Source organism: Mustela erminea, chromosome 20 (assembly GCF_009829155.1).
Source record: "Mustela erminea isolate mMusErm1 chromosome 20, mMusErm1.Pri, whole genome shotgun sequence".
Lineage (NCBI taxonomy): Eukaryota > Metazoa > Chordata > Mammalia > Carnivora > Mustelidae > Mustela > Mustela erminea.
This window is the reverse complement of record NC_045633.1, coordinates 20,906,095-20,924,444: the sequence shown is the minus strand read 5'-3', so window position 1 is coordinate 20,924,444 and position 18,350 is coordinate 20,906,095. Positions and strand designations below refer to the sequence as shown.

At 48.7% G+C, this 18,350-nt stretch overlaps 1 protein-coding gene across 3 annotated transcripts in view; it reads right to left on the bottom strand.

The window, feature by feature from the left end:
- Positions 1 to 18,350, bottom strand: part of ADCY9 (adenylate cyclase 9) — a 121,036-nt gene that overhangs the window by 12,231 nt on the left and 90,455 nt on the right. For all 3 annotated transcript variants that reach the window (XM_032328640.1, XM_032328638.1, XM_032328639.1), the window contains 6 exons: positions 12,349 to 12,453; positions 11,230 to 11,447; positions 6,954 to 7,056; positions 5,836 to 6,044; positions 1,927 to 2,086; positions 820 to 968 (listed from right to left, as the gene is read on the bottom strand). In XM_032328640.1, the coding sequence (XP_032184531.1) occupies positions 820 to 968; positions 1,927 to 2,086; positions 5,836 to 6,044; positions 6,954 to 7,056; positions 11,230 to 11,447; positions 12,349 to 12,453 (944 nt within the window). The remainder of the gene's footprint in view (positions 1 to 819; positions 969 to 1,926; positions 2,087 to 5,835; positions 6,045 to 6,953; positions 7,057 to 11,229; positions 11,448 to 12,348; positions 12,454 to 18,350) is intronic.

Sequence of the window (18,350 nt, the reverse complement as noted above, 5' to 3'; positions counted from 1 at the left end):
CCAAAAAAGCTCCAATATTTAGGATGTTTTAAATATAGCACATATCACAGTCATCTTATATATTTTCATTTTTTGTAGCATGATAGTAAGAACCGCTCCTGTCCCTTGGGGCCTTTCCCACAGACCCCTGCTTCTTCCACGCCATCCCATCTATGCCTTGGCATCTCCCGGTGATAAGGTTTTGAAAGCCATTTGAATACCAGAGACTGAAAGTGTTCTTCAATATGTGGAACGACTTCAAGATTTCCAGTGACTAGTCATTACTCTATTTCACATAATGCCACACATGTCACAACAGTGAGTCAGTATTCATAAATAAGGCCCAGGCCACTACCGAGAGCCTTACCTCCTCAGTTCCTCTCCTTCAGCAACCTGCAAACTGTCTGGTTGTATTACCCTTACTCAAATGAGGTTAGAACCAGCTTCCTCTTTACCTTCTTGGGTCTCCCTATATCTCTACTCCTTCACTTTCTTGCTCATCTCATATGAAACGGCTTCTGGTCCTACTTCTCTGTCATAAGTAAGTTCAAGCACGAGTCTACTGCACTACGTCCCAGGCAGGGGTCACCCGGGGATGTCTATATGCAAATACATGTTATGTCATGAAAAACTATTTTCTTTTTTTTTCATTTGCATGTTAGTCTTCGGACTTTACATGAGGATGTTGGCATTGTGTATGTTGAAAGTTACGTCATGTTGTGACAGTATCTGGGAGGGCAGAGAGAGAGGGCATTGGCACAGATTTGAAAAACAAGCGAGGTCAGGAAAGGTGTCCCAGCCAGCGAGGACAACAGATGCAGAGCACAGTGGCGGACCTACCTGTCAGGGCACAGGGAGATGCAGAGCAGGAGTAGGGGCCCCGCCCCGACGACTGTGGCTAAGGAGGACCTCATCCAGGAGCTGAGCTGGCAGAAGTTACAGTAGTGCACGACGGTGATCAGGACGGCTGAACCCATGAACACGGTGACCTGCCATGAGGGGCCGGTGCAGTTAGTGACCCATCCCGCCCTCGCCGTGTGGGCTCCGTGCCTCACTTCCAGCTGAGTATGCTGACATCAAAAGATTCACTTACTTACCTTTCTTTCGATATAAAAATACCACAGATATTGCAAAGTATCTGGCCATTTCAGGGACAGATCATAAATCATAGGGTTAATCACCCAGGGCTTTAGGCAGCAAGCTCGCGCTGGCACTAAAACTCTCCTCCAGATGTGTGCAGATTGCGCATGTCATTCCAGAGGAGAGGGAAGGTAGGCCACCTATCTCAATGCTGCCACCATGGAAGTGGTGACCTTTACAAAGCCTTCCTTCAGGCATCCTGCTACCTGCTTGCGGAAATGTCACTTGGGTGTTAAAGTATCAAACGCAGTCAGCCTGCCTGGCAGCTCAGGTTACACTCACTTTCACCAAAAACAGAACTTTCCACAAGGGCATTAATTCAGTCTTTGTGGGGTTTAACTCAGAATCTCCTTCCCTGATAAACAGCAGCTGACCCAGATGCCAGTCACCAAGCTGTGCCAGCTCGATAGGTAAGTACCGTATCTTGTCTGGAAACATGGGGCAGACGCTGCTTTGTAAAATGCATGGGAAAATACCTGGTTTGGAGCTCGGTGAGCAGGTGAGGCTGGAGAGGGCACATGGGAGGTGGGCAGGGCAGCATCGTACCCACCTCTCCCTGACTGTGGTCAGCAATGGGCTCGAGCGTCTAGATGGGTCACGTGCTACCCTACCTGCCTACTCCTCTGTCTCAGGCAAGACTTTTAAGAAGACAAGCTCAAGGTGGTGACAAAGAATTTGTACCTCTTTAAAGGCCTATGTTTAAATTGTCCCAAGTCATCAAGCCTATTAAAAAAAAAAAAAAAGAAAGAAAAAAAGATGAGGGAGTCCTGAAGAGCCCAGAAACAAAGTCACTGGGCCTTTACTTACGTGTATGTTTGTCTCAAATTCAGAGGTGACGTGTGAATAGACCGCAAGAGCAGGGAGTGACACCAGGATGGCCCCGATGAAATGGCGTGGGAGCCAGCCAGCTATCCACTCCAGCAGGCGCTTTGTACAAGCCATCACGTCCTCCAGGAAAAACACCATCCTGGGATGAGGAGGGAGAAAGGAGAAATGGGGTGTCTGTGGACAGGTCAGCCTGCTGGGGAAGTTGAGAGTTGGGGGACACCCACCAACTCTCACCTGTGTGGCCACTGGGTGTGTGGGGGCCGGTGGAGCCCCCCGCCCCACTTTAGGTCGGCAGCAAATAAGTGGGACTTGCTCGGCTCAACATACCTTACTTTAAGGTCATCTGCTGCATATTGACAACACGTGTTTGTACAAAGCCAAGCATGAGCTTTTGCAGGTCTCAAAGTAGATGTGAGAACTGGGCACGCAAATGTTACCAGGCCCCTCAGAAGCCACTCTTGCTGTCACAGGCTGCTGAGGCCCTTTGGAGGCATCTGGGAATCTGGCAGGGTCTTTTGGTTGTCACAGGGACTGAGGGGTGTGTCCAACTCCCGGTGGGCAGTGCACACCGAGACACACAGGACTGCCACATGCCCTCTAGACACCCACAGATGAGCAAGCCCTGCTGCCAATGACCTCAGCCCAGAGTCTCATGTCTCGATGCTGCTAACACACACTGATCTTCCAGGAATGAACCACTTTGTGAAGTGCCCTTTGCTTTGGGTCCTCAGCAAGGCTCACTCAGCATTTCAGAAATCATGCCACAGGCGGCAACCCAGTGCTTGTGCCACCAAGCCCACACACCGCAAGTGGTCCTCATTTGGAGCCGTCTCATTTGTGCAATCGTGTGCATGAGGACAAAGCTGACGACTCTGTTATGACTTCCCCAGTGGTGGCATCCTGGCAAAAATGAGGTGCAGCATTACAGATTTTATTTTAAATTGCTCTCTAGCTCTCTCTCCTTCACATTGGGAGTGACAGCATTTCGACTCCTGAAGTCGTGTGCGTAAGTAGGCTGTATTTCAGGATCATCATGTGGCTATCACAAAATAATTATCATAAAGAAGGGGGAAGAAGTGCATGGGGCTGAGAAACACTGTTCAGAAGGAAGAACAGTGTGGCTAAGAGAGGGGCCCTGGGGTCAGCAGGGGCCAGTAACTGGAGGCCAGCAGCAGGAGATGGAAGAAAGGGTACCGTGGTTCAGCTGGGCAGAGACCCAGGCACACAGACCCTCTCTGAAGCCAGGCACCCCGGCAGGGGGAGAAGGGACAGGCACACCGTCCCCACCTCTGGAAGTGACAGGAGCTGCCACTGAGCTTCAACAGCACAAGTTCCCCTCAAGGGTGGTTGCCACACACCCAGGGGCCTGCACCTTCCATCTTCGACACCTGCAGTGCAGCGTCCACTGGCTACAAATGCGTGATCACCAGGAGGAAACCGTAGATCTCAGCCATTTTCCACATGGAACCAGGCCCTGACCCTTTCAGGGCCTGGATGGTTCTGACCTCCTGACACTTAACGGATAATGGAGTCCTGGGAATACTTCCAAGAATAACCACAAATATGCTCAAAGGCAGAATACATAAGCTCCATGAGGAGACAGAGGAAGCCAAGTTCCAACAGGGAGAAGGCAGGACTGGGAGGCCCCCACGAAGGTCTCCAGGACGAGACCCACTGTTCCCACACCTCCCTGAACTCAGCACAAAATGAGAGGAGTGAAGGGATGGGCTGTGAGTCAAGATGCACGAAGGGCTCTGGATGAGGGGCAGCTGCAGAACCAGCCCCCCAGGGCTCCTGCATACTCTGCACCATAGATTCCTGTTGACCTGGGACCCTACGTATGTCCTACGCGTGGTGACAGGGAGCTCTGTCATGTTCCCAGCCCCTCCCAGGCTTTGATGATTTGGGCAAAGTGAACTTTTAGTCACACCAGCGGTCACTCAGGAGCAGCTGCCACCTCATTTGGAAGGCACTGGCTGAGCACATGGGTGTGACATGGCGACACACACCTGGGTGCGTGTCTCCGTGGCCTGGAGCGCTCTGTTTCTGGGCTAATGCCAGTCCGGAGACAGACTGGCATTAGCCCAGACTCTGTAGAAGTGGGTCCAAAGGAACAGGGAACAGCGGTGTAAAGGGCTTTTGAAAAACGTATGGAGACAATGCTAGTCTCTGAGAGAGCCAGAGTCCTATCCAACTGTAGGCCCTGTGTCAGATGGAAACCTGGACCCAGAGCAGGGAGAGTGGGCATGAGAAGACTCACTGCCCAGGAGTGCCGGGTTTTCTTTGGGGTGATAGAAATGTTCTAAAATTACATGGTGAAGTCTGCACAACTCTGTAGGTTTACTAGGAATTACTGAACTGTACACTTAAAAGAGTGTATTTCCTGTATGTGAATTATATCACAATAAGGCTGATTTTAAAAAGGAAAAGACAAACTAGGGGCCTGAAGATGCCTTGGTTTGGATTTCCCCAGAAGCAGAGCTGATTTGAGAGTGGGTCCCAGGCAGCTCAGCAAGGGTTGTAGAGCCGAGACTCGAGGCGCAGACCCATAGGAAAGGCTGTGTTACAAGGAGACCTATGCTGTACACCACGCAGCTCAATCCTGGTAGGAAATTTGGGTAAACAGTGAGGATGCACCCTGCAGTTATCTTAACCTGGAGGAGGCACAGGGGCCAAGTGTGAAGCCTTTGGCGACCGGAAAAGACCCTCTGCAAAGAGCCACAGGAGTGGGAGCAGGGGTGGGGGAACAAGGGGAGGGCAATCCAGCCCATATAGTTCAAAGTTGGGAGGGGAAGGGGGGACTAGCATTCAGAAGTCACAGGGCAGACCGGGGCTGTTGTTTCCTATTCTGGGGTGTTGGGGAAGGGAGGCAGAAACTCGAGGTCAGTGCCCTTCTCCCCGTTTCTGTTTCACCTCTAACTTCCGGAGGCAGTCCAGGAGGACTCCTGTTGAGATGGACAGGGTTGGACAAAGGAGATGGTCACTGTGCCCAGGAGGCAGATGGGGGTGTGGGGGTTGTGCATGTGAATGGAGTATCTTGTGCACTCACACTTAGTCAGAAGTACTCAGAGCAGCTGTGAGCTTCCCTGCGTGCAGGACTGAGTGGATCATGAGGGCCTACCTTCCCTGAGGGGTCCCCACTGTCTAGCCAGGCCTTCTGTCCACTTCTAAATGGGTTGCTGGTCTCTTACTGAGCTTACATTCTAGGTATCAGACCTCACCACAGACAGGGAGGAAGCAGGACTGGGAGGCCCTCTGCACATTCCTCTCCCATCCTGCACGCTCCCTCTCACTCTGGTGTGAGAAGGGACAGGTGCTCTTCAGAAGGGAGAAGCTTCACATTTTCATGAGGTCTGACTTATCTCCTCTTTCTCTGGCTACTCATGCTTTTCAGTCATAGCTAAGAAACCACTGCCTGACCCAAGCTCGTGGAGACGGACAACTACAATCCTTCTCAGGGTTTCAAGTCTTGCTTGCACATCTGGAAGGGGCACCTGCTGATCCATCATGGGCTCCCTGTATGCTTCCATTCTGTTTCTCTACCCTTTCTCACCCCCTCTCTTCCCATTTGTTCTTTTTTAAGTCTCTAAGGGGGGGAGATCCTGGGACTGGTTGGCAGCTGAGGGGCTGCAAAGGACACTGACTCTGTGGCAAAGAAGGTGTCCACCTGTGCGGAGGGCCGGTGTCTGTGAGAGAGGACGCTGAGCAGCAGAGCTGGGGGAGGGAAGGAAAGAGGACTGGGTCACCTGAAATGAGCTTGCGGAGGCCTCTGGTGTGGGGAGCCGGGTCCACAGAGCTGCCACCAGACTGCACAGCCATTAGCTGTGGAGCCAGCAGAGGGAGCTAAAGGCTAAAATCTGGAACAGAGCTGAGCAGGTAGGCCCTTACCTGATGGAGACCACGAGGGACAGCACCTCTAGCAGCAGGGCAGCGCCGAAGACTGCCAGGGCGGCAGGTGGGGGAGACATGGAGGCAGCCCCATACTTCAGAAAGCAGGTGATGGAGAGAATCAGAAACACTGTTGTTGACAGAAACACATCCAGCAGGGAGCTGAAGGTGGCACTGGCAAAAGTCTTCACGGGAGAATTCTTTATAACCTGTTTGGGAAAGGAGGGGTGGTGGGAGGCATGAGCAGAAGCTCCAACAGGTGGCCATGGAGTAGGATTTTGATGGAAAACACAGCAAACATTTGTGGAGCACTTGCCCATCCTGGACCTAGCACAGGTGGTAAGGGCTTGAGGGGGGCCGCCATCTCTCCTATTCCATTTAACAATGAGGAAACAAGGCACAGAGCAGTTAAGAAATGCACAAGGTCACACAGCAAGCTATTATAGACCAGTGAGTTCTCAAACAGATTATATCCTGGGCCTGAAAGCTGGGTTATGGACTCTGCATCTGTAAAAGCCGTTGCACAAAAGCCATTTTCTGGAAGCTTCCAGTGAATGGTTGGGTCCCAGGTTCAGGGTGTGTGAAAGCTGGCTTCGTGGCAGAAGTAACAGGCAGGCCCTGAAGCAACAGCAAGTGAAGCATGGGTATGCAATGGATAGTAAGAGATGCTCGTGCCTTCACTCAAGAGCCTGCTCTGGGCCTGGCTCTGTGTGGGGTGCTGGAGGCAGACATGAAACATTGCCCTCGGGAGGCTCAGAGCCTAACAGGGGACGGACAGGGTCTGCAATGTCAGGGTGGTATGGTAAATGTAACAAAGAGCCATGCACGTGGTGTTAGGGAGTCACTGGGAAGGAGGGACAAAATGAGGAGAGCACGGAGCAAAGGGGCCTGGAAATGACAGGCCAGTGACGTCAGACTGGCATGGAAAGGGGCACTGAATGATCGGGGGTCTTCTTCCCATGTGGATTTGGGGTTTACAGATCATGGGAAATCAGTATTAGCCTTCATTTTCCTATCACTTGAGGAGGGGAAACAAGGCTGCCGAAGCACGAAGCTGACTGTGAACTACCCGGTACAGACAGCAAACTTCTTCTCTAGATGGAAAAGGGGAAACACACCTCTTCTTGATAGCTGGTCCTGTAGGATCGCTCTAGCTCCTGATCCAAGAAGTTCAAGCTGAACTGATTAATGGGTGGCTTGAAAAAATAATCTTTCATCAGGCTAGGAGAAAGAAAACATGCGGGTGATCAGCGCGGCGCAGTCACTGAGCTCTCTCTATTGGCAGACTCAGGTCAGCCTCCCAGACACCACTCCCAAAGCATGTCACATGGCCCGCATCTGCGAGTCACTATGTAAAGATACTGCTTGACCCTCCTTGGGAACATACGTCTGGAAGTGCTTTGTATTTTCAGAATACACGTTATGTTTCCTCTCCACTGAAGCAGGACCGTTTGCAGTCATTACAGCATATGTCACGAACACCATGCTTCTGGAGACATCCTCCAGTGTCTGTGGAAGCCGGCAGCTCTGCCGTGCTAGGAAACCACCGCTCTGGAGGACCAGACATCCCCGCACCGAGGACTTAGGCTGATTCCAAGGCTACTGATGGAGACCTAACTCAGAGCCACTGTCCAGTCATTCAGAGCACTGACAGTAATGACCACCATCAGAGCTGACAGGTCGTTATCACAAAACTGTTTAGAGTCACCGTACTTGGAGTGCTATTGTCACTTATGCAGACTGCGTGTGAAACCTGAAAAATAACACTCAACGATTTTAATAGCAGAGACATCAAACCTGCTTTATGTGACTCTTTCATTCTTTTATGGTTGCTAGCAAATAGTAGTATCTTTTTTATAAGGCAGGAAATTTAAGAGAGTGTTAACATGATTTAAGAAGGCAAATACAGCCATGGAGTGTAGTCTCTCTCCCTCACACAACAACGCCTGTAATTACATCAGATAAAATAGACAGTCACTCCCCTGTGCCTGACACACAGGGTCCCTGCAGCCCAGTGGACTCTCTGTGACTAGTGTGCCATTCCTCACTATGCTCTCAGATTCGGAAGAGAGAAAATTCCATCCTTGAAGGCAGATCCCCATCTTCCCTTCCATCCAGCAAGTGCGGACAGAGGGAAAACCAGCATAGCAGCCGTACAGAGGGCATGCAATGGCCACATGTGGCTAACCACCGTGCTGTTCTTCTGAAATTAATATTGACAAGTCCCTTTTCTGGGCACAGAGATTAGCTCCTTTTGGGCCAGTCCTCTCTGAAAAAACAACAGAAAACTCTGGGAAAGATGTAAAAATGACTCGTAGAATGTACTGGAGACTGACCAAAGGAGGTAGGAAATGGAGGAGAGTCACTCCTGGAAGAAGGGAACAGCACCAGATTAATTTTCCATGTTTTACTATTTTTCTTTTTTGCTTGAAGATAGCCATTAGTCAGCACCACGTGCAGGACAGCTAAAACTCAGATGGAAAAGACACAATCTCCCTGGCTTGGAAAATCAAAAAATAATGTTTGGGGTGTCCACAGTTGGAAAATGAGGTTGAAAATCCCAGAAAAAGAAAAAAAAGGGGGGGATCCCCAAATTTGTCATGTGAGCTCTGCTTGAATCTCTGGCTGACCCCTCAAATCTGCATGAGCACAGCAGACTCCAAGAAGCCTAATTAAGGCTTAAAAAAGAGCAGCAGCTGCCTATACTGGGGGAGACAAAGTTTGCTGTGGGAGTTTATGTAAGTTAACTGCATGTTAAAAAAACAAACAAAGAAACAAAATATTGACACTCTTCAGAGCAACATAACAGAATCCAGAGTTTCTAAGCACCACACAAGCCAAATTTACACAACATATAAAGAAACAGGAAAATGAGATCCAACTCAACAGAAAGGCAATAAGTGGAGACAATCTGAGATTACCAAGAGGGTGGTATTAGAGGTCAGGGTCACAATGTATGCCAAGGTAACACTAGTGAAAACTACAGCATAAGGGGTGGGAAGTGAATAATGGTTCTACCCAGGTACAAGATGTCTACATTTCAAGTAAAATGATACAAGGTTGCCTGGCAAGCTCAGTCAGAAAAGCATCTGAATTTTGACCTTGGGGTCACAAGTTCAGGCCCCACGTTGGGTATAGAGATTACTTACATAAACAAATAAGTAAACTGAAAAAAAAAAAGTGAAATGATTCAATGTTAATCATAGGAAGACTATAAAAAAATTCAAGGATGCCTATCTCTAAGTCCTGGAGCAACCACCAAAAAACAAACAAACAAACAAAACCCCATAATAATGCGAAGAAGTACGGCTAAAAATCCAGAAAATATATACAAATGGAATTAAATGGCAGAGACTTTTAGAATGATTTAAAAAGCAGACTCAGGGGCGCCTGGGTGGCTCAATGGTTAGGGCCTCTGCCTTCGGCTCGGGTCATGATCCCAGGGTCCTGCGATCGAGCCTCGCATAGGGCTCTCTGCTTGGTGGGGAGCCTGCCTCCTCCTCCTCTCTCTCTCTGCCTGCCTCTCTGCCTACTTGTGATCTGTCTGTCAAATAAATAAATAAATTTATTTTTAAAAAAGCAGACTCGTAAGAGACACACTTCAAATAGAAGGATACAGGTTGAAATTTTTTTTAAAGCGAAATTGATACACCAAGCAAAGAGTAAGAATAAGAAGGCTACAGTTATTATATTAGTATCAGATAAAGTGGTTTTTACAACAGAGTATTACCAGCGATAACGAGGGACACTTCAAAATGACAAAAGGACCAATTCACCAGGAATTTGTAACACTCATGAATGTGTATGTACGTAAAAAAAAGGCATGAAAATACTTGAAACAAAAACTGTCAGGACTAAAAGGATACACAGAAAAATCCACAACTACAGTGAAAAATTTCTAAATCCCTCTCTTAACAGTGATAAAGCAATAGATGAAAAGTAAAAAGATAGATGATCTAATGCTGGCAACCGCCTGGACCTAACTGTGTCTATGGATCGCGACACCCTACAAATGCGTGTGGTTTGTTAATGAAAACAGACACATGTGAGACCAAAAAAGTATCAATAAATGTAAAAGGGCTGAAATCATACAGAGCATGTCTTTGACTACAATGACATTAAATCAGACACTAACAACACACATTTCCAAATACCCTTCTTCACTAAAAGGAGCCAAGGCTCTTTGGACAAATGGCTGATTCCCGACTAGGGTTAGGGAAGATCTAAAATGAGCCTGGAACATCCTGTTGTGCTGGAAGAGGGAGCGAGAAACTGAAAAACAATTGGTGGAGAAGCTCCTGGGTGGCTCAGTCAGTGAAGAGTCCTACTCTTCGTTGTGGCTCAGGTTGTGATCTCAGGGTCCTGTGTCGGGCTCCCTGCTCAGCAGAGTCTGCTTGAGATTCTCTCTCTTGGGCTCCTCCCATGTCCTCTCTAAAACAGTTTTTTTTTAAATGATGGAGCCATGTCAAAGTGCAGTTGGTGCTGAAGTAGGAGAACTGACATTCTGAACCATCACAGTAAAGACTATTTTTTTTTTAAAGATTTTATTTATTTATTTGACAGAGAGAAATTACAAGTACACTGAGAGGCAGGCAGAGAGAGAGAGAAGGAAGCAGGCTCCCTGCCGAGCAGAGAGCCCGATGCGGGACTCGATCCCAGGACCCTGAGATCATGACCTGAGCTGAAGGCAGCGGCTTAACCCACTGAGCCACCCAGGCGCCCCCAAGTAAAGACTATTTTAAGCAAGAACCACGATGGAGAGGAAATCTAGGGAAGTATGCTGAGGAAAGGAGTGCACGCATGATCTTAAAGTACTGCTTACTGGTCACAAGGAGAAAATAACCACAGACTGGAGAGGTCAACACTTGCCTGGTTGCTCAGAATTACTATCACTGATGGAAGACAAATGGGCACAATTTGCCTCTGGATGGGATGCCTGAGAGGGATATATCATTTCTATGGCCAAAATTTCCAGCCAAACTGGCATATGAACTGAAGATTGGGTCAAATATGCATGCATGTTGGATTTCCTGAATTTGGTAACCATGATTATGTAAAAGAACATCTTTGTAATTTAGGAAATTTAGTATTTAGGGGCAAAAGGAATGATATATCCAACTTAGCATCAAATGGCCCAGGAAAAACAACAATAACATAAATTTCATAGAGGGAGAGAATAAAACAGGTAAAATATTAAAAGTTGGTAAATCAGTCAAAGGGTAGAATGAGAATTCTTTGGATTAGTCTTGTAACTTTTCTGTAAGTTTCAAATTATTTCAGAATAAAGTAAAATATTGACAATAGAAAGGCAAACATATGGGGATAAGGTGACTCAGAAAAAGGGAGACTCCTACCTGCAAATCTTTACTTTCATTGGTCATGGTTGACCCTTACCTGTCCTCTTTGATAACATCAACAAAATGGGCATCTGTTTTCTCCCGGATGTTCTTGAATCTCAGCGGAAGGAGAGCTGACTGGTCCAAGCTCACTCCTGCCCACCTTCCCTTTTCCTGTAAGATCTCACACAGGGAGGTCTGACTGTTGGTGAGTTTCTCCTCTTGGGGAGGGCTCAGAAGTCCGTTCTGAGTTTTGGAATTCGGTGCTCCAGGAGCCTGCCTCAAGACAAGGGTTGGGGGGGCAGACACAGAGACTGCAGCGTGAGCACGCAACAGCGCCGCTCCAGCCCCACCTCGGCCGTGTGGGGGCCCCACTGCACACCTGACCAGCACCTTCACATCTCTGTTCTAACCTGACACTCAACCTCTCTACCCATCTGCTTCTCCCCATCCCCCTGTCCCATCAGATTGCTTCTCGGGGGTTGAGGCAGCCTGGAAGGTGTGACGTCGTGGGAAGAGCTAGTGAGGAGGTTGGAGAAGAGCTGAGGCTCTTGGAGCTTGATGACCACAGAATCAGCATTACAGAGGGCCACAGGCAAAGGTTTGGGGGACTAGAACGGTAGATGTGGTATGGAGATCCATCCAGAGGAAGGTAGCAGGTGGCACAATGGTGGAGGATAACAGACAAAGGCCTTCCTTTGCCTGTTCTTAGAGAGGCTCTCAGATTTGGTCTCTGTCCGACTTTTTAGTGTAGCCCTAGGTCTGTCTCCAGGTGAGACTTCCCTGGCAGTGTCCTCGCTACTGGCCCTGACCCCAAGCCTCTCTCCATGCTGCACTTTTGTGCCTGCCGAGTCTCCTCTTCTCTCAGCACATCTTCTACTGCGTGTTCCGGCCCCAGAGATTGTCCCTAGCTACGGCGGTCCACATGGCTTTAAGCTCTTCCTGCCCAAGAAGAGAGCCCCATGCAGCTGCGCATGTGTTATTCTGCTTCACAGGGGTTAGACCTGACTCTCCATCTTCATCTTTACTGCTCTATTCAAAACCCTCAGGATGAGAAGGTGTGGAACAGTGTCACCTACAAGGAGTTATTCTGAGAATCGAGAAGCTGACAAGACAGGAAGGTCACCTCTGATGGAGGCACCAGGAAGGGAACCCACAGGAATAGCCAAGAGCTTACCTTGGTGCTGTTTTTATGCTCCTCTTGACAGCCATTCTGGACCGCTCCTCCTTCTGCACCTGCTTCTGATTTGGGGGCAAATGTGATTCCGCAGGAAGGACAAGTCTACAAGAAAAACATACACCATAGGAACACAGCCAGAAAGCTCCACGGCTACAACCCGTAATTCAAACCTATCGTTGCAACTGGCTGTCACGCTGAAAGGCGGTAACCGAGGGGAAGGCTTCCTGAGCCACTGGAGCAGAGTTAAAACACACTGGTGAAGTGAAAACAGAAACACGTCCACACGAAGACTGGCACGTGAGTAGTCAGAGCAGTGCTATCCGTAACAGCCAAAAAGCAGAAGCAACTCTAATGTCCGTCAATGAATGAATGGATCAACAATGTGGTCTGTCCACAGAATGGAATATTATTAAGCCGTCTAAGGAAACAAAACAGGGCGCCTGGGTGGCTCAGTGGGTTAAAGCCTCTGCCTTCGGCTCAGGTCATGATCCCAGGGTCCTGGGATGAGCCCCGCATCGGGCTCTCTGCTCAGCAGAGAGCCTGCCTCCCCCACTCTCTGTCCACTTGTGATCTCTGTCAAATAAATAAATTCTAAATATATATATATATATAATTTTTTTAAAAAAGGAACAAAACAATTACACGTGCTCCATCATGGACGAAACTTGCAAACGTTGTCAGGTGACGGAAGCCGGACACAAGGGGCCACATGTTACATGATTCTGTCTGTAGAAAGTGTCCAGAAAAGGCAAACTCATATAGAGGTGGTAAGGTGATTAGTGCGTGCCAGGAGCGAGGGGGCGAAGGGAATGGTGAGTGACCTACTGGGTGTGGAGTTCCTTCTTGGAGGGGTGAGGAAAATGTTCCAAAACTGGCTGTGGTGATGGTTGTACAATCTTGCAAATATACTAAAAACCACCAAACGATACACTTTAGAAGGGTAAATTTTATGGTAACATGAATTATATCTCAATAAAGCTGTTACTAAGCCAAGCAACCAGCCGCTAGCCTACACGAGGTTCTTGAGTTCTGTGTGGTGGTGAGCTGCTCATGTAGGTCCCAGCTCAGGCTGGGAAGTCAGAGGGTCATGCTTACAGACCTAGGAGTTCTCAGAAGCCTGAGCAATTAACTGACTAGAAGAGAGAAGGTGAGGCCCACTACCATCAGGAGAGCAGAAAGGGCCAGGCTTTGTTCGTCACAACCGGGGTGTGGAGCTGCCCTGTTCAAATCACTCACCTCCATAAAACCGATAAAACCAGGGTGGGGACACGGCTCTTGCAGATGTGTAGTAGGAACTAAGTGAAGACGTGTGTAGCTACTCTAGCCTTGCTCCCGGTGCTCCGTTCCCCCTCAGTCAATCCATTCCTACGATCGGTGGGACCCAGCCAACTGGCTGCCGCCACCAAGACAGCAGCTGAGAGCTCCCAGCGGGGACGACGAACAGAAGCAGGACAGAGTTAAGGGACTCTGACAATTCCTAGGGTGACAAGCTCGATTACACACTGGAATACGTTACAGGAGGCTAGACACTATTTTAGAAATTCAAAATAAGTATCACTTAGTACCCACAGTCAAGGATATGAGCTCCATCACATCCCAAGTTAGATTTCAGGCCTCTATTGTATTAAATAAAAGAAATACTCTAAAGAGTTGTGTCATCTGGGAATCTAATGCAATGCGCAAGTTTCAACATTTGTATTCATTCAAAAAATGAAAATACATGCACCAAAGCAGCAGGCCAAGTCATTAACTAACTACCCAAGCAAACAGCAGTACCAAGGTAAAATATGCCTATAGCTCTTTATGTTTATTTTTTAAAGATTTTATTTGTTTATTTGACAGAGATCACAAATAGGCAGAGAGGCAGGCAGAGAGAGAGTGGGAAGCAGGCTCCCCGCCGAGTGGAGAGCCTGATGTGGGGCTCGATGTGGAGCTCGATCCTAGGACCCTGGGATCATGACCCAAGCCAAAAGCAGAGGCTTTAACCCACTGAGCCACCCAGACGCCCCTGCTTATAGCTCTTTAAACACTGACAGTATTAACAGGGGCAGAGTGCTCTAATTGTTAGTATAATATATAAATCTATTTTAATGCACCCTGGTAATGACTAAGTTAAACTTCAAATCATGTTGCTAATGGGGCCACTGATCTTCTCAAATGAAGAAACAAAATCCAAACAAAATCCAACACCATGCCCCTGGAAGGGCCCTCCCAGCTCCCTCCAGAGGGGTGATGTCACCACGCTTCAGTGATGAGCCCAGCAGACTCCTGAGGGCACTCCTGAGCGGGGGTGGGAATGAATGGCTCTGGTGGTGGCGGTCGTGGCAGGATGTACCTTGAGCATGATACCAGCCCTTGTGAGGGCCACCTAGCAGCCCAAGGGGCGTGGGGGCACCACGTGGTGCCAGGGACAGTCCCAGACACTCTAATCTGGGTCATACCTTAGGGTCTGGGGCTTTCCCCAGTCTTGGACAGACATGACACAATAGTATGAGGTATTTCTCTGGCCACTTTTCACACTCAAAGACTAGAGAAGTAGTGTGAAGACACTAGTTCTAGTTAGTTCCTGGAGGCTGCTCCAGTGATGACTGGTAGTGGAGCACAGGGATCGGGGTGCTGGCGTTGAGATCCAACTGTCATGGACCAAATCCAGGATTGAACGCTGACTAGGGTAGGGGGAGCTCCAAGCCTTGGTTTCTCCTTTCCACAACAGGACTGCATCTCCCATAGCTGACGTCGTGCAAGAGGGAGCAAGGATGAGGACGCCACATCCTGGCCCCATGGGAAGACCGCGGCTGACGGGATGTCCGGCAGTGGGCAGGAGAGGCTGCACAAACAGACGCACAGGTATTTCCCATCCCGGACTCTGCCTGAGGTGCTAGTTGGTATTCAACACATGTTGGTCCTTAACAATCAAACCTCTGGCTACAAAGACAGCACATCTGCCCTTTCATGTCCTTATCAGCGACAGAACAGCCATCCTTGGTATCTCTTGGCCTTAGGTTGCTCCTAAGTACTTTTCTCTCCTCAAGCACACCATGTATATTTTAGAAACAGACTGTCTGCTTCTTAGGAACTCCCCATGGCACGCTGGCTTTACACAGAAGATGTTTTATCTACTTAGAGCCACAAATAGGCAACAGAGACTAGCAAACCTACTGGACAGCAGAGGGCACACACCATCTGTGAAAGATACCCTGCACATGCACCAAAGGCACACAACTTCGGAATGGTGCCTTCTCTCTGGAGGCTGACCTCAAAGGGGCTGGAAGGCCCGTGGAGTCCGGGAGTGTCCTTGGGGACTGCGCTGATCTCCAGGAAGCTATGACTATAGTCTTCATGACTGGGCAACCCAAGTCCATGTCCCTTTGACACAGAGGCTAGGCAGCCTGTACCTGGCCATGAAACAATGTTCTAATACAGAGGTAAGGTCTGGTAGACTGTCCACAAAAGAACCTCAGGAAGCAAAGGAACAGACGTAATGTTCATAAATGGTCTCAAAGACTGTCCTCAGGGAGGTTCAGGTGCATGTCAGAGTCACACGGGAAGCAGCAGAGAGCGGGCCCTGTGGCCAGGACTCCCCATGGCCTGAACAGTGCTCACTACTCCCTCTGCACCCACAACACCTTCTTCCAGGGAATGGCAACACCAGGGGTAGTGGGGAGAACCAGCTGTGGACTCCAGGCTCCCCTGTAGCACAACAGCCCCAGGAACTTAGAGCACAAGGACCCACACAATCATTTCTTTGTGCTTTGAAAATATGGCTTTTTGTCCTCCTATTTCTTCCTCATCTACTTTGCTTTTGGGGGGAAATTTCATTGATTAAATCTTTATAACAAATGAAACAAAAAATCTTAGAGAAGACCACCTGCCCTGATGGAGACATCTGCACACCTCCACATTCCCTTCTGACGTGCGGCGAGCGTCCCTTCTGCACCAGAAGGGTCCCACTAGGCAACAGAGGGTGGGTCTCTTTCCCCTTTCCACTACCCACAAAAAATTGAACTGTTTTCCAGCTTCATTTTAATCTGAGTTAAAACATGTCAGAAACTAGTTTTTGCCAAGCACACAGATACATCCGTGAAATGTTTCCTCACCCATTAAACATATGACTCTCCTCCTGCTGAGAAGTCCTCACCCAAAAGAGCATTTTGGACTTTTGGGAACTATCTGGGGGGTACCTTACCATCTTGGGAGGCATGCCTGATGCATCGGATAAAATCACTCATACAATGGGAACAGCTGCTGTGATGGGGAAGCACCTGTGTGCTGAACACACACGTGTGAACACGAATGGATGCAGCATCCGTGCTCTCGTGCGCCCAATCTCAGTTAACCCTCATAACACACCATGAGGCCGTGCAGAGGACACAAAGGTTCATCATCAGTGGGAGTCGGACTGCAGGCTCCTGGTCCCTGACCATTGTGCAGCCTCCCTCTGGCCTCCCTTCCTAACACAGAGAGAACCCAGGAATAATCCTGGCACTATGACCTCCTGGGCCTCAATCCCCTGAAGCAACCCAAGCAGTTATGACCACCTCCTGGTGCTTCTAAGTGGCACTACTGGCACATTGGCACCAAGGGAAGCTTTATTAAGACGAGCTAAGGTCCCCAAAACTCGACGGGCCAAGGAGTGTGCTGGTTGCTGCCTGGGAAACCTGAGATCCCTTGGAGAACACCAAACAGCAAACTCTGCTCTTTCCCAGATGATCTCTGCTCCTTCCTCCAGTGCGGACGTGGGCTTTGGAGGGAGATGGGAACTATTTCTCTAACACACATTTCTCTAACACATTTGCCTTTGTTTTTAACACATTTCAATACACACATGCTACATCCTGTTTGGAATAAATGGCATAGAGCTATAAACTGGGTTTTTCTTCAAGGCTATTTCTCTTCACAGGATAAATCATTTCTAGGCCAACAGCTGTCCTTTTTCAGAACTGTCAAGGAAGAGAGAAGGGAAACCTCTTTTCTGAGAAATGAAGAGGAAATATCAGAAAAGCCCTGGCTCTGCCTGTTTAGTCTGCTGAACATGACTATTTGGTAAGCTGTCCTAGGACCAAGAGAAGCAACCCTTGCTCCCAAACTCAGAACTCAGGCTGAACGTGGCAGACGGGAACGTGCAACAGTAACAGCCTCCTGCTGAGGCCCACCGGAGGCTCTCGGCTCTTTGTCTGCAGCCCTCATAAGCACCCATGAAGCAGACCCTATGATTTGCTCCATTTCACACAGAGGAAACAGAGGCAGAGAAGACAAAGGACTTGCCCAGAGTCTCCCAGTCAGAGTGTGACAGAGGGGACCTTGAGCCTAGACAGCAGCACCCTGGACCCCATCCGCACATGTGACATCTCCAAGGGAACAGGAGTTGCCTGCATGGCGGGGCCTCAGCCTGGCTTCTGCTGCTGGGGGCGGGGTGTGGTGGTGGCAGTGTGACACTGTTTAAGCCAGTGAGTAGATGATCTCTGCAACAAAAACACTAGAGAAAAAGAGAAGCAGAGATTGTAACAGAAAAAGAAAGGTATCCCAGAAGCTTTATGAATAGAAAGTGCATAGTCTGAGAAACAACAAGGACAACAACAAAAACCTGTAAAAATCAGACCCAGGATCTCAGATTCACGGAATGTGAAGTCTCAAAACTCTGCTCAGACTCCTGAGCCCTAAATGGCCACCAAGTCTAATAACTGAGGCTGATAAGGCAAACAGATCATTCCTGTGCTGTGGAAATATTCCATCAGGAAGTCAAAGTAAGAAAATATTTGGCATTTTGGGAAATTTCATTTTCGCGTAATACTTCACTCCCTGATGATACCAGTGAAATAATGCTGGACATATCTTCTCATGTTAATTCATATGTGATAGATAATAGAAATACAACCGAAGGACACCTGGGTGGCTCAGTTGGTTAAGCAACTGCCTTCAGCTCAGGTCATGATCCCAGAGTCCTGGGATCAAGTCCTGCATCAGGCTCCCTGCTCCATGGGGAGTCTGCTTCTCCCTCT